Source organism: Culex pipiens, chromosome 2 (genome assembly GCF_016801865.2).
Source record: "Culex pipiens pallens isolate TS chromosome 2, TS_CPP_V2, whole genome shotgun sequence".
NCBI classification, from domain to species: domain Eukaryota; kingdom Metazoa; phylum Arthropoda; class Insecta; order Diptera; family Culicidae; genus Culex; species Culex pipiens.
Window position 1 is genome coordinate 113,623,287 of NC_068938.1, and position 15,583 is coordinate 113,638,869.

At 41.1% G+C, this 15,583-nt stretch overlaps 1 protein-coding gene across 2 annotated transcripts; it reads right to left on the reverse strand.

The window, feature by feature from the left end:
• Nucleotides 1-4,957: 4,957 nt before the first annotated feature.
• On the reverse strand, nt 4,958-8,842 carry LOC120414657 (peroxisomal acyl-coenzyme A oxidase 3). 2 transcript variants are annotated; one of them, XM_039575917.2, is made up of 5 exons: nt 8,723-8,842; nt 7,585-7,767; nt 5,732-7,263; nt 5,522-5,676; nt 4,958-5,463 (listed from the first exon to the last, which is right to left on the reverse strand). In XM_039575917.2, exons 2-5 carry the CDS (start codon nt 7,608-7,610, stop codon nt 5,065-5,067), a joined length of 2,112 nt encoding a protein of 703 aa, XP_039431851.1. In that variant the 5' UTR covers nt 7,611-7,767; nt 8,723-8,842; the 3' UTR covers nt 4,958-5,064. The 2 variants fall into 2 exon arrangements, with proteins under 2 accessions (XP_039431851.1, XP_039431850.1); XM_039575916.2 differs by lacking the exon at nt 8,723-8,842 and having other exon boundaries at nt 7,585-7,870.
• Nucleotides 8,843-15,583: the final 6,741 nt, after the last annotated feature.

Sequence of the window (15,583 nt, forward strand, 5' to 3'; positions counted from 1 at the left end):
GATTTGGCGTTCTTCTTCCTGTACGGTCCTCGTTGTTTGCGAACTTTAGGTTTGCTGGCCGGCTGGTCGATCATTCCTGGCAGGAGAGATTTTTCCAGAATTTTCGCTTGCTGGTTCAACACGTACAGCGCCGGGGTCATTTGGTAGTCCAAGGCGTTCGTTGACTGCATCGGCATTGTGGTTGCTTGGAAGTGCTGGTATTGTTGAACACTGTTGAGATACATCGCTTGTTCCGGCGTGTATTGCATCGGCTGACGATGGCTCTGTTGCTGGTGTTGTTGTTGTTGATGATAGTACATCTCCTGTTGGTAAGCTCCCATCCCATATGCTTGCTGATACTCCATCATTTGGCTGTACATTTTTTGGCTGTTCTTTGGTTGTTGCTGACAACTGACTTGTTTGATGTATGAGATACGAATGAAGTCCTCTCTACCGGCCTGGTCCTTTTATACTCCTTGCTAGGCAGGCAGCGACTGTAAGCGAAAGATACTTAGAAATTTACCCGAGTTAAGGTAGTTGTCTGCTCCTTGCAAGGATCAGGTAAGAAAAACATGCTCAAGTTGTATGAAAAAAATGTTTGAAACTTTTTAAAAAGAATCGTTGAAATATTGTTGGTTATGAGATCAACAAAAAATACAAAAATATGTAAAAATCCGTTGGACAATTGCTTAGAATAGAGGAAAGAATTCCAACCTTGATTCTAACAGAAAGAATTATTCGTTTGGTTTTCTTGGGACTGTCAGCATTAAGATTGTTAAACAATTCTTTGTATCTTCATGTACCTTGAGCTTAAATTTGTGTATGCTAGGCTTGTATCCGGAATAGAAATTTCATTAATGTACCTTTCTAGGAGCGATATATTGTTTATATTATATTTTTTGGAATAAAGTACGTAATAATGAAAATTGAACATTAATGATATGAGTGTTTATATTTTAATAAATGATATTTTATATCGAATCTGCTAAATAGGCACACAAAAACTCACAAGATTCCTCAACAACCACACAGTACAGGGTAGTAATCCAGAAGAACATCACATGCTTGATCCCAAGCCGTTCTCCGCCTCCGGGCAAAGTTACGAACCCGTTAAGCAAACACCGGGAGGATTAGCACGATTTGGGGGAACGGTTCATGTTGTTTACAGGAAAAATTAACTCTTTAAACCAAAAGGATAACATTTCAATAGGTTCGGGCCGCAATTAGTCTCGTCGCAACGAAGTCCGGGCAACGCCCCCATGTATTTCGCTCCGGAGACAATAGTCCTGGAGACACACAACAGGTAATGGTTATGCTCGAGCCTATGAAGAGGGGGTGCAATAAAAACTTATATGACGCGGTGGGTGTAGCCAACGAGGCTCGCCGTAAAAATGTGCACTGGACGGTATTTTTCGGGGGCAGGATTTTCCACTTCTTTACTGGCGGTAAAGGTGACGCAGAGCGATACCTGAACTTCGGAGTCGAGAAATAAAATTATAGTTATTCCTATTTTATCATAAAATTTGTCATCAAGTTTTATACACCATGTGTCAACTAACGTGAATCAGTGTCTGAACATTCTTATTCTAATAATTATATAGTATTCATTGCATGGAATCATTTGAAGAAACGAATGACCTCCATTTTATTTTCCCCTTTTTTAGAAAGTATCAATGAAGATGCTTGGTTTCTAAAATAAATTATAATTTAATGCCAAAATTTAAGCTCTCTCTATATAATTATATTTTTTTAAAGCTTCTTTTATTCTACGAACAACTATACCAATCTTGTTTGTTTTTGTTTGCCTTTTTTATATTAAGTTTTTTTGTTTTCATTTATCTTGTTTAGCTTTTTAATATAAAATCACCAAAAGTCTTAAAATAATGGAGAAGCTATTCAATAATTCTCCTTCAAAAATTTATATTATCAATTAGGCTAATTTTGAAAACCGTAATTAAACATTTTTTTGCTTTTCAAAATACAAAATACTTTTTGCTTTACAAAAAGAAGCCTACGTTAAATGAAAACTTTAAAGCCAGATTTTTTAAAATTGATTGTCCTGCATGAGTTTGGCTCAAGTTTCAACTATCGGCATTTTTTGCTTGCATATTCGCACATCAAATGTTCAGATCGATCCTAGAAACTTTTTCCAAAACGGATCACGCTATTGACACATGCGGTTTGCCATTACTTCGACAGGGCAGACTTCAAGGTCGGCTATGTCAAATTCTGTTTGCAGTTATTTCAAGTTACATCAAATTTCATCAAAATATTTTATGTGATTGAGTTAATATCTAAGACCAAATTGACCTATCAAAGATTGTATCATGAATTGTACGCAAAGTTCTAAACGATCCCTAGATAATGAAGACAGAATCGCGACTCCTCAAACAGACAGCGCAAAGACGCAGAAAATTCGTTGCTTGGAGAAAATCCCCCAAACTCAGCCGGCGGAGGCGGTCAAGCGGTCAACGCCCCTCTCGCCAGGATCGTTGTCTTCGCCACAGGATGCATCCAAGCTCAATCCAAACGTTTTGATCTCCACCCTACCTGGACGTTCGGACACACTGGGTGACCCTTTGTATCAGATCTCCAACGGCCTTTGCAAGGTAGATTTCGACCGTTTGATCAAGCAGCGTCTCCAGCAGCAGCCACCAGGTAGAAGCACGCCTTCGACTGCTGCTAGCACCGATTCCACCAGCACCATCCGGATGTACAGGATTGACTTTGATCGGCTCATCAGAGAGCGGCTTAATGCAGTGGATCAACTAAACGCGAGGACTGGACAACGTGAACCAAAGTTTTCGATTTTCAGAAACGTCGAACTGATTGCTCAAAGCTCGCAAAATGACCGCAATGCTACTCCTTGAATTTAGTTGGTCCACAATTTATGACCCTAATTCAATGATAAGCAAAAATACAATGAATTTCTTTCCGTTTAGTTTATCTCGCTGGATAAAATTTCAAGTTAAGCATAAGCAGTGCCTAATTTTTGGACTAAATCAAAATTAATTAATAATGTTCTGATCAGGGAAAAACTCTGTAGGATTTAATATCTACTTGATGAACAATTAAGACTTAATACGACAAAAATAAAAAAAATAAAAGTGTACCGCCTCATATTTTTAAAATAAACGAAATATTGATTTCTGAACAATTGGTTGTCAACAACGGAACGAAACTAATATTTTTCAAAAATTGATTTATCTGCCCATCATTAATGAAACGTCCAATTTGGTCAGATCACGATTTTTGCTATAGGTGTTATAGGATGTTCTTATAAATTTTACTATAATAGTATTTTGTTTTGCCTACCGAAGCGAAAAACCAAAGCTTTGACTAAAATCGTTTTTCTCGGAAATAGTTTATCGTTTAATTTGATCGGTCTACAAAAAATATAACAATGTTCAAACGAAATGCACCCTATCACAGCGTATAAAAAATCAATTATTTTCAACGGTACTCAGAGGTTTTTAAACTTTGTTGCACCTTATGTTTGTAACTGTACTTCGCGAAATATTCCAAAAGCGTGCTGTCCTATGCCCATAAATTGGTTTACAAGCCCATAAACCATCTTTCCTGGGCCTGATTTTCAGTTTTGCGACTTGGTGGGTGTCGCCAGAAACCCATCTTCAACGTAAACAGATCATAAAAAGGTATTGTTTCCCGATGCCGTCGTTTCAATTATCTCAACGTTCAACCGTGATCTCTCAATTTATGCCGTAGACTCAATTTAGTCTTAGTTGTTTCGAAAAATTAGCATAGAACACTGCTCTAGTTTCGGTCCAATAAATGTTGGACGTTTTTGAAAGCCCCATCTGGCCAGGTAACGACGAGCCATGTTTTATTGCACCAGGCAGCAAATTTTCTGGTCCGCAGATACCAATACCGTTTTACTGGACTTTTTGAGTCCAAATGATGATTTTCATAAACAAACCGCCCCTTTTTTCCCAGAGGTACGACTGGTTACACCATAAAAAATGAAGCACTCTGGATGAAAAGAATTTTACGATTTGTTTATGTAGACTTTTGTGATTTTTTTTTGTACCGCGACGCCTTTATGAAATCTCCCTTTTGTGTATTGTTCCATACGCTGCATCCTGAAGCTTTTGAAAAAGTGCAATAAAAAAATAAAATCCTAAAAAATATCAGTTGTGTTTTATACTCATTAGTACCACAGATTTAATTTATCCCCAAGGCAGCCATTCTATTTTTTTTTTTTGTAATTTAAAATGTTCCTAAATTGTCGATAATGAACCAAATAACCACTTTGTAAGCAGATAACCATTTTTGTAAGCAGATATAAATATATTTTTTACAATGAAAAGTAAACAAAAGACCTCTTTTAATCATTATAGCACTCAGCTAGCATAATCTAAACGTAGAAATATGTTTCCTCCCTGCAAAGGCTTATGAATTGATCTCAATTGAAAGGTTCTCCAAATCTCCTAGAACAGAACGGCCAAATTCTAATAAATCACAAATTGAATTGAATAATCTTTATATCTATCATTAGACTCACACCATGCATCAAAACATCAAACATCGTTTAAATTTGATAATAACAGGCATAAAACTTTTGAAAAGGTTATTTTTCTGCATTAAAGCAATACATTGATGAAAAAAATAGTCAGAATTGCTCCAAAAACTTCAGATTTCATTGTTCTGCACAAAGGGTTATGAAACAGTTCTTAAAATATTGAAAACTTCTGAAAAGTGCTCTACTAGGGTGTCCAATGATCTATGGATAAAATGCCTTACTCAGAAATTCAGAAGAGTACAAACATTCTAATAATGCATGAAAATGGTATGAACACAGAGTACTCTGTGAACAAAAATTGGATTTTGAGGATAAAAATTCAGATGGTTCTTATTTTTTAAACAAGATCTTTCAAGAAAGGTGTAATTACCTTATGATGTTATAGAGTTAAGGCTTCTTGGAAAACAGGGACACTAAATAAAAAAACTTCAGAAGGCATAGTTTTGTAACAAAAAATATATATTTACTTCAGGAAAACCCCGGGTATAACAAAATCACCAACTTGTAATCTAACAATAATTTCAAGTGTCTAGCACCAGCATTTTTTACAACTTTGGCTTAACGTAATCCCTGTACACAACCTCGCGCCACCACTTGGGTCGCTCGAGTGCTTCCGGTGCCTGCAGGATGGCCGACTCCATATGCTTGTAAACCTCACCGTCACTCATGCCGAGCGGTGAATTCAGCACAAAATCTGGCGGTGCAATGGCGTCGATCAACGCGACGCTATCAACCGTTATCAGCGGTAGTAAATCGAGCACACCCTGTTGCAGCAGCTCGAGCGCGTTTGCCGTTTTGGCAAAGTATCCTCCCTGGTAGAAAACTCCCACATGTTTGATAACCACGTTAGCACCGAATAGGGAGACGAGTCGCGTGAGGGCAACCTTTTCGGGGCCATCCTCGAGGTTGCGCAAGAATTTCATGGCCGCAAACATAATGACGCGCTGGAAGAATTGATTAGAGCTTAGTATTTTGGACAACGATGCATTTTTCTTAACTTACTTCGCCATATGCCATAGACAACGTTCTGGCGTAAAATGATTGTGATTCATTTCTTGCAGTGAATGAAGATTTGCCTTGCTTCTTCAGGTTGGCTACCTTTTGGGCAGTAGTATCTAGTAGATATGCAACAAGCCAGTTGAGTGCTTCCATTATTACTGAAAGATTGTGTAATTAGAATTGAGCAAGATATATTTAATGCAAAGCATTTACCATTAATATCCGTGGCCTCAGATGGCGTCTTCCAAGAAGCTCTAAAGTCGTTGTGATTGGCGTAATCCTTCAAAAACTGCGCTGACCCCAACGGTGATGCAACTTTAAAATTTTCATACCCAGAGAACCTAACGTTCAGCAACCAATTTGAAGTCTGCTGGATGAGTACGTTGTTCTCTCCTTCATAAGTGCAATTGGGATCATTATCGCCTCGCAAATCACCAAGCGTTGAGAGTTTCAAGAAACCATGCCCACCGCAAGCTTCGCGACTCTCTTGGATTCCGTCGCGAGCCGCCCACGTACAAATAGCTTTGGCAGCCGACGAGAGTGCATGGATTTCCATTCCCACATGTTCAACCCGTTCTCCGGTCAACGTTTTCAGGAAAATTTCACCGTAAATCTTCGCGAACCACAAGGTGAACATTTTGATTGTGAATGCGTTGGCCAGATGTGGATACAACCGGTACTGTTGCGATTGGTACTCTAAAACGGGCCACTCTTCGGACTTATCATCCGGTCCAAACTGTTTACGGCTCGCAGAGTATCGGATGGCAATGCTAATGGCTTTCATCAGGTACATGTTGGCGATGCCACAGATGCCAACCCGTCCACCAGAGAGAGCTCCCAAAGATGCTCCAAAACGTTTGTTTTCATCTTTGTAGGGTGAGACAAATACACCTTCCTCGTTGACGTCCCCAGTTCGCGCTAGCAGATAATCCCGACTAATACGATAGTTGCGGAACATCACGAACCCATTGTCCAACCCTTGTAGACCGGCCTTTTCACCCAGATCACCCACGATCACTCCTGGATATGCGTTCAAAGTTTTCGGATCTCGAATGGGCACCACGAACGCGTTCAAACCATGGTGCTTTCCATCGGCGGTATAAAGCTGGGCATAACAGACCATGTGAGTGCACGTTTTACCCAAATTCCCAATCCAACACTTGGCAGCTTCGAAATCGGGAGTGTGAAGGATGTACTCTTTGCTTTTAACATCGTACGTGGCCGTTGTTCGCATTCCCTTGGCATTCGTACCGTGAGAGATCTCCGTCAGTCCGAACGATCCCAAAATCTCACCCCGTTGATTCTGCTCAACCAGATGGCTCAACCGACCCACGTCCAGCGCCTGAATCACCGACGGAAACATTCCAAACCCGAGCGAAAATTTGATTGAAAAGCTCGGATCATAAGCCATCAACAGGTGGCTAAAGTATCCCATAAAGTCCGGCCGTTCCAACAGTGCATCGATCCCGAAAATGTTCTCCTCTTTGATCGCGTACATTCGCTTCGTGGCCAATCGACGACTCTCGTCTAAAGAAAGAGTCTGGCTGGGACGGGCAAACAAAGGATTATTCTGGAAAAAGTTCCAAACCTTTTGCTGCAGCTCCAGCGATGCCTCATCGTTGAAGGCCAGCTTCACCTTGCGCCAATCGATGGTCGCCCGGCGTCTGTACTCGGTGAGTGGTCCACTTTTGGGCAGCTCTGGAAAGTGGGTGGTATTGTTGAGCAGATCGGGACGCTGCGAGGGTCTGAAACCGAAAAGGGGTTTTAAAAAATAGAATTTAATCACGACAGTTTTTGGGTTATTATGGAAAGCATAATGTGACTCCATTTACCATATGCGCACCCACATATGTGTTCTGCCCCCATAGGTTTTCATTCATTTATGCCCTACATTTATAACTTTATGTATGCTAAAGAAATTCCTTAACAATAAATTCTGTCTATAAAAGCATATTCAGGGAGCCATTTTTCCTAAATTTTATTTTTGGTCAATTTTGCTTTCATGTAACCCCCTAAACCCTCACGAAACAATCATGAACTCTCGTTGCCTCATTCATCCTTCTTACCTGCTAATGGTGTTAAACTCTGACATCTTTCGTTCCGGGCGCTGTTCTTCGGACCGAACTGAACACAGAGATCGTCGTATCCGCCACGCAAATCCTCCGTCGTAGTTGGGGGCACTGCAGGTTTTGATATTGGCACAGGAACTGTGGTCACGTATGCCAGCGAATTGCGTTATCAGTCTTGTTCTACAAATCATTGGTAGAGTAAAAATAAGCTAAACAAAGCGATATTGGAGAGCTGCGATTAGCGATGGCAAGTGTATACTGTGGTGAAACGGGACGAATAATGCGTAAGTGACTGAGAGTGAATGGCGATGATGGTTGTGATGGTGAAAGATTTACACAAACATAAGAATGAATGAGAAGATGAATTCGAATTATCAATGAATGAAAGTTATTCCTGAGGTTGGAAAACATAAACAGGATCTACGAAGCACCGAAGCTTTCAACAAGCTAATGAATATAACATGATATCACATATAAAAAATCGTATGTCCTCAACATTTTTGGAAAAAGATTATGAAACGGTCTGAAAATTCTGTTTACGTTACTAACCAAATAAACAGTACAAAGATACTGTTTATCAAATTTGTCAAATACCCCCCACACTGAATTTGCGAGATAAGATGAACCGATAGCTTTTAACACATTGCTACCAACACTTGTTTGCGATCGCGTTTATCTGATTCACCGAGATGATGGTGCGCTTTCAAGTGCAATTAAAATTGCACCGATATGGCAACCATGACATGGGCGCTAATCTATCCGTTCAAAGGTTAATATTGTTGTTCTATTTATGATACTTAAAGGGGATTTGGTAGAATTCTCTCGATAAACTTTTTATAAAAGAAAGAAACAAGCACATTAAATATCAAATATTAAACTCGTTGCATTACATATTGTTGAATGAAGAAAAACACTTCAACGACTTGGAATAAATTAACATGAACTTTACAAAGCAAAAAGGTCATAAAAGCCAATGACCGGTAGGAAAGCTTTGATTCGAATTTTCGAATGAATCGAACGTATCAAAACTGCTACTGGACAAACTAAAAAATCACAAACAAAAATTGCTGAAAAAAAATGTTTCGACAAATGACTAAATGATAAATTAACGCAACAAGCAAAATACAAGACTTACTCGAACAACTAGCTCCGTTGGACTGAAGTTCATTGAAGTGATTTTATTTTCATTTCCAGTTCGAGGTGTTCATTCATCATACATACACACGAATGGTGACTGCTTCATTAGGTGTGAGTGATTTGCCTTCACCGTAAGGCCAAGAAAATATGAGAACGTTGATTTTTTTGTTCGGAATAAAATTTAACAAAAAAAGTCTAACAATCAAATTAAGAGGCAGGATTTGTAAATATTGCTCGGTTTGTTCTAGAGGTCGTATTGAGGTGCTCCGATTTGGATGAAACTTTCAGCGTTTGTTTTTTTATACATGAGATGAACTCATGCCAAATATGAGACCTCTACGATAAAGGGAAGTGGGGTAAAACGGGCATTGAAGTTTGAGGTCCAAAAAACATAAAAAAAATCTTAAAATTGCTCGCATTTCAGTAAAACTTCATCATTTCCAACTCTCTTAGATACATTCGAAAGGTCTTTTGAAGCACTTCAAAATGAGCCATAGACATCCAGGATTGGTTTAACTTTTTCTCATAGCTTTTGCGAATTACTGTTGAAAATTGATTTTTTTAAAACCCTAATATCTTTTTGCAACAGCCTCCAACACCCATACTCTTATAGGTAAAAAGTTAGGGAATTTCATGGACTATAAGCATACGGTAATAACTTTTTTGCCAATCGCGGTTTTTCTCATAGTTTTTCGATTTTTCTATAACAAACTTTTTACAACGTTATTTTTTGGCCTGTAGACTTCCATAGCGGCACTTTTTGGTCTCAATTTCGTCATATTTGGAATCTCGGAAAATATCACGTTAGTTAGAAGTATTGAAGTTGTAAATTTGATTTAAAAAATAATTAAATAAAACATTTTTGAAAAAAGTAATAGATCTAATTTATTCTGTGGTCAATACGTCAAATGCTGTATCAAGTAGGCAAAAACCTTTTTTACCCCTAATCCAACAAATTGTCAAACGATATTTTAATTCATTTTAAATGGCATTTTTTTTTCAATCAAATTTACAACTTCAATACCTCTAATTAACGTGATATTTTCCGAGATTCCAAATATGACGAAATTGAGACCAAAAAGTGCCGCTATGGAAGTCTACAGGCCAAAAAATAACGTTGTAAAAAGTTTGTTATAGAAAAATCGAAAAACTATTAGAAAAACCGTGATTGGCAAAAAAGTTATTACCAGAGAGATGTAACTATTGGCAAAACTAGGCCAACGGCTAACTCAGGTTAAGGCATGAGGCACTTGAGGGTTAATCTAAGGGTCGGCTGCGCTACGGTGGTCAACAGAGGAGATCGCGGACAAGGGACTAAAACGTTCACTTTTCTTTGTAGGTCGGGTTCAATAATTTAATAAATAGTAATTCGTTTTAAAGTGTTTTATTGTAAGTGTATGTGTGTGTATGTGAAGGGAGGGGGGGGGGTTTAGACGCTGCCGGTACGTACCGCTGCTACCTTGACGACAACGACTTCTGGGCCGAATCCGTTCGGCCGGCGAGCGCTCGCGTACTGGTGGACACCGGTTCTCCGGAACAGTGTCGACGGTGGTGGTGGTGGTGGTGGTGGTGTAGAGCACGGCTGAAATCTCAGGCCTTCCCTCTTTGACGCAATCGGGCGACCTGGGACCTGCCCAATCCGGCCAACCCGAGAGGGGAAAACGCTCCTTGGGAATTAGGACCAGTTCCGGTCCGAGCGTGCTCCTTGGTGATGATGGCCACCCTGGCCAGAGCGAAACGACGATCCTTGACGGGTTAGACGTAGCAGCTGGCTCCTCCGCTCTTACTGCTGCTAGGCCGAGAGTGTGCGATCGGGGTGTCGGACCAGCTTCCTGCTGACCGACAAAATGGCCGTTAAACGGCAACACAAAAGGTCCTGAAGGACGGAGATTAGTGAGAGGAGTTACTTCAACCGTACAGTCTAGGCTAAGCAACGTCGTCCGTACTACAGAGCCGTACTGTAGGGTGTTTGGCATACCTGAACGACGTGAGGTGTGAACTTCCGGAATTCCACCAAATCACTCTCACTACTTTAGTTTAAGCTCCACAAAATGACTTGTTGATCGCACACTTGCCTGATTGGAATAGACCGATGGCGGTCTTCCAAAGATTCCTTGAAGCCTCTGATGCCAGTGACACGGCATGACGTCACAGAGGGAGGTCACACCACCCTCTGGAGTCGTTCCATTTTCCACCCACCGGAGATGGATTCTGTTGTTTGTTATTCTTGTTGATATTGGTCCCACCTTGTTGTTGTGTTGTATCAGTGTGTTAACAAATTGTGTTTTTCAATCGTTTTGTACCAAATCCCTACTAGCTGATTTATAATTTCATTTATTTCCCTTTTCCCTACTAACCATAACCTCAAAGATCGTGAACGTTCGTATTTATTTATTTATAAGTAAAGGAAACCTGTAACAACGGTTACACTATCCCCCACTTCGGTTAATAATTGAACTGGTTAAGTTCAATTATTATAACCAACGAAAAACTATCACTCACTTTGAAAGCTATAAAATGGTTAAGTAGAACTTGTTTTACCGCGTAGTAGTTGAAAATCGATGAAAATATTAACAATCACAAAATAAATAACGAATTAAAATGAATAAATTAAACTGAGCATGCAAACAAACAAATTTAAAATAATAATAAAAATTATCCCGAAAATTGGGTAGACAACTCTATTTTATGCTGCGCAGCAAAACTACAAACATGCAATATCTACGATTTATTTACATTTTAGATCACTTTCGATCCATGAGGGGTGATTCAAATCAAAATAATCTAAACCCCTGCTGCACACTGTCCTGCAGTTGACAGAGTGCAAAACGTCAACGTCACTGTCATCTCACCGAACTGTCACCAGCATAACTGTTTGTAAACAAAGCAGTTAGCTGAAGTTCGGTTCGATATGTGACCGCGAACATTTTTATCGGTGGTTTATGGCCAATAGCCACCGATTTGACGAACGGTATGTTCTGGTAAGTACGTACTTTCATTGATTCACACGAAGAAACTCTTCGTTAAAAACGTTTTCTTCACATTTCAGCTCAGTGAATGAGTGAAAGTGGCGGGTGTTTTGCTGCCAGATCTGGTTCTTCCCGAGGAAGAACAGACTGCAGAAACCCCAATAATCCCGGGATTACCGTGATGGCCATCTTGCCAAGCAAGAAGCACAACAGGTAAGTGTTTACACATTAAAAAGTTGCAACTAAAATTTGATCAATTAAGATCGTAAAAATGGTGATCGTAACCATTTCAATTTTGACCATGCAGGTCGTTAGGCACTTCACTCGCGACAGCTCCACAGTCGACACTCAGACAAAGGGCGAACATGACAATCCCTTAGCCTTCTGTCGATCTGCCAGTGCAACTATGAAGTCCCAACATAAACATAGAGTAATCTACGTGCGCATGTATTGCGTGTACGTACACGAAAAAGATTGAGGCTAAATTTTGTCCGGACAGCAAAATCAAATGGTGCGCTAGTGTGTGTACGCGAAACGTCATAAAGCTCTATAGTTGGCACGCTCTCTTTGTTTACAGCGGTACCACTACTAAACTGATTGACTCATTTATCACGACTAGGGGTGTTCAATACCCGCCAGTCTTATGAGTAAAAAGTTCACAAAATGTTTTCAAACAAACAAATATAAAAATCTTTCAGACAAACAAATAAATTAACGAATATTTCAATAAATTAACACAAATGCAACATTTATAGTACGGTGTAATGAATTTTTGCTTTTTCTATCTTTCAGATGTAATCTCCTGGAACTGGCCGGTCGGTGAACGATCGAGGACTATGACGAGTTCCGAGGGAAACAATTTAACCCCTCGCCAACTACTAACGCCCTGTCTCGCCAACCTATGGCCAACCCAGAGGATCACTGCGGATGCTCCTAGATTTAATTGAGAAAATTTAATAAAGTTTTTGAATAAATTTGGCGGAGAACCTTTCCAGTTCTTCCGCAATCGGGTAATCGGGATCAACGACGAGCAACTCCGAAATCATTGCCCTAATCTTGGCGTAATCCGGGTCCTCATCTTCAGTTCCGTTCAACAGATTGTTGACGAATTCTTTGGCTTGTTCCTTGATTTCGTTAGTAGGTTCCTTCTTTTTCTTGGTTTTGCGGTGTTTGGATTCGTTCGTGGGGTTTGGTCGGTTCATCGGGGAATGTACACCCGAATCAGACGACCTTTCCTTTTCATTCTTAGTGGTTTTTTTCTTTCCTTGTTGTTTCTTAAGTTCCGGTCGCTTCTTCGGGGACATTCCCGCCGATTCCAACGACTTACTCTTCTTCTTCTTGGCCTTCCTGGCCGGCGATCTCTCCAGGGAAGACGACTTGCCTGGATCAGACGATCGTCCCTCGCCGGTATCCGACCGACGGTTCCTACCTTGGGCCTGGCACACGAATCGTACCGCCCGTGCGTCCCGATCCCCAGAATCGGAACCTGAGGTCAATGAAGGACCTCGCTGTTCCGTGGGTGGATCATCGGACGAAGCCGACACCGATGTCGGCGGCTGTCTTGAGGTGACGGCCTCAAGAGCTAAGTTCAGCTCGCGCCGGAACATGGTAACCAACCGGGTAATCTTGGCGACGTCCACCGGCTTCACGGTTCCTTCCGCGCGTAGTTGCTGGAGAAACTCCAGACTGAATTCCACATCTTGTACTGCCCTGTGAAGAGGGTAATTCTTGTGGCCTGGGTCGACAGGACAGGCCATCTCGGACGAACCTTCCACGTCCGAGCAGTCCGCGTCGTACTCCTGTTCTTGCCACTCCATCTTTCCGTATTCTGTTTTGTTCTTCTCTTTCATCGTTCGTACTCGCGTGAGTAGGACTAGTGTGCACAATAAACAATATCAATTACCGACGGCCGATCGGCGGCTAAACGATCGGTGCTCGTCGCGAAGTGCAACGCAAGATTTTGTTGTTATCTTTATGTTTGCTCTTCGTGTGCTGATTTAACAGTATGTATCGCTCAGGACCTTTTTGTTAATGAAATGCTATTCAATTTTAATTTGTTATTCTAAGGATGTTCATTAAATAAATTTTAAACTTCTAAATAAATATTTTCGTGTTCAAATACCACCACTTTACCACAAACAAAATTAAATAATATATTTTCTAGGCAACCTAAGTAGAAGTTAGAGACGGATCCTACTCATCAAATGAAGTTTGATGAGTATTCTCCTCCCGCTCGAGTTGAAAATTTGATTAAAAATTTTGAATCGATCCTCTGCTGATTTTCGCGATTTTGTGTTGGGTGCCAATTGTAACTATTGGCAAAACTAGGCCAACGGCTAACTCAGGTTAAGGCATGAGGCACTTGAGGGTTAATCTAAGGGTCGGCTGCGCTACGGTGGTCAACAGAGGAGATCGCGGACAAGGGACTAAAACGTTCACTTTTCTTTGTAGGTCGGGTTCAATAATTTAATAAATAGTAATTCGTTTTAAAGTGTTTTATTGTAAGTGTATGTGTGTGTATGTGAAGGGAGGGGGGGGGGGGGTTTAGACGCTGCCGGTACGTACCGCTGCTACCTTGACGACAACGACTTCTGGGCCGAATCCGTTCGGCCGGCGAGCGCTCGCGTACTGGTGGACACCGGTTCTCCGGAACAGTGTCGACGGTGGTGGTGGTGGTGGTGGTGGTGTAGAGCACGGCTGAAATCTCAGGCCTTCCCTCTTTGACGCAATCGGGCGACCTGGGACCTGCCCAATCCGGCCAACCCGAGAGGGGAAAACGCTCCTTGGGAATTAGGACCAGTTCCGGTCCGAGCGTGCTCCTTGGTGATGATGGCCACCCTGGCCAGAGCGAAACGACGATCCTTGACGGGTTAGACGTAGCAGCTGGCTCCTCCGCTCTTACTGCTGCTAGGCCGAGAGTGTGCGATCGGGGTGTCGGACCAGCTTCCTGCTGACCGACAAAATGGCCGTTAAACGGCAACACAAAAGGTCCTGAAGGACGGAGATTAGTGAGAGGAGTTACTTCAACCGTACAGTCTAGGCTAAGCAACGTCGTCCGTACTACAGAGCCGTACTGTAGTAAAAGTAAATCTTTCCCTGTTCCTGAGGGGAACACCCTTGAAGAGTATCGGGGCCGGCATTTACAAAGCGGATTCAGTGGCAGTTTCATTCTCAACTTAATGTTAACATGTTAAGGTTAATGATAACATTCCATAGGTCGCCTCCCTAAGGTGTCGTGATAAGGTCCAGTTTGTGACGATACACTACCTTCCCTTTACTAAGCAATCGATTCCAGAAGGGAAAAGATCAGCCGTACTGTAGGGTGTTTGGCATACCTGAACGACGTGAGGTGTGAACTTCCGGAATTCCACCAAATCACTCTCACTACTTTAGTTTAAGCTCCACAAAATGACTTGTTGATCGCACACTTGCCTGATTGGAATAGACCGATGGCGGTCTTCCAAAGATTCCTTGAAGCCTCTGATGCCAGTGACACGGCATGACGTCACAGAGGGAGGTCACACCACCCTCTGGAGTCGTTCCATTTTCCACCCACCGGAGATGGATTCTGTTGTTTGTTATTCTTGTTGATATTGGTCCCACCTTGTTGTTGTGTTGTATCAGTGTGTTAACAAATTGTGTTTTTCAATCGTTTTGTACCAAATCCCTACTAGCTGATTTATAATTTCATTTATTTCCCTTTTCCCTACTAACCATAACCTCAAAGATCGTGAACGTTCGTATTTATTTATTTATAAGTAAAGGAAACCTGTAACAACGGTTACAGAGAAGAGGTTGGGAGGCTGTTGCAAAAAGATATTAAGGTTTAAAAAAAAATCCATTTTTAACAGTAATTTGCAAAAGCTATGATAAAAAGTTAAACCAATCCT

What these genes read in the sequence shown, in the direction of transcription:
- LOC120414657 (XM_039575916.2), bottom strand. Translation starts at nt 7,778, where the DNA reads ATGATTTGTAGAACAAGACTGATAACGCAATTCGCTGGCATACGTGAC. An exon ending in TGAGGCCACGGATATTAATG is followed by an intron (nt 5,677 to 5,731) that starts GTAAATGCTTTG and finishes ACAATCTTTCAG; the next exon opens with TAATAATGGAAGCACTCAAC. An exon ending in TGTCTATGGCATATGGCGAA is followed by an intron (nt 5,464 to 5,521) that starts GTAAGTTAAGAA and finishes CAATTCTTCCAG; the next exon opens with CGCGTCATTATGTTTGCGGC.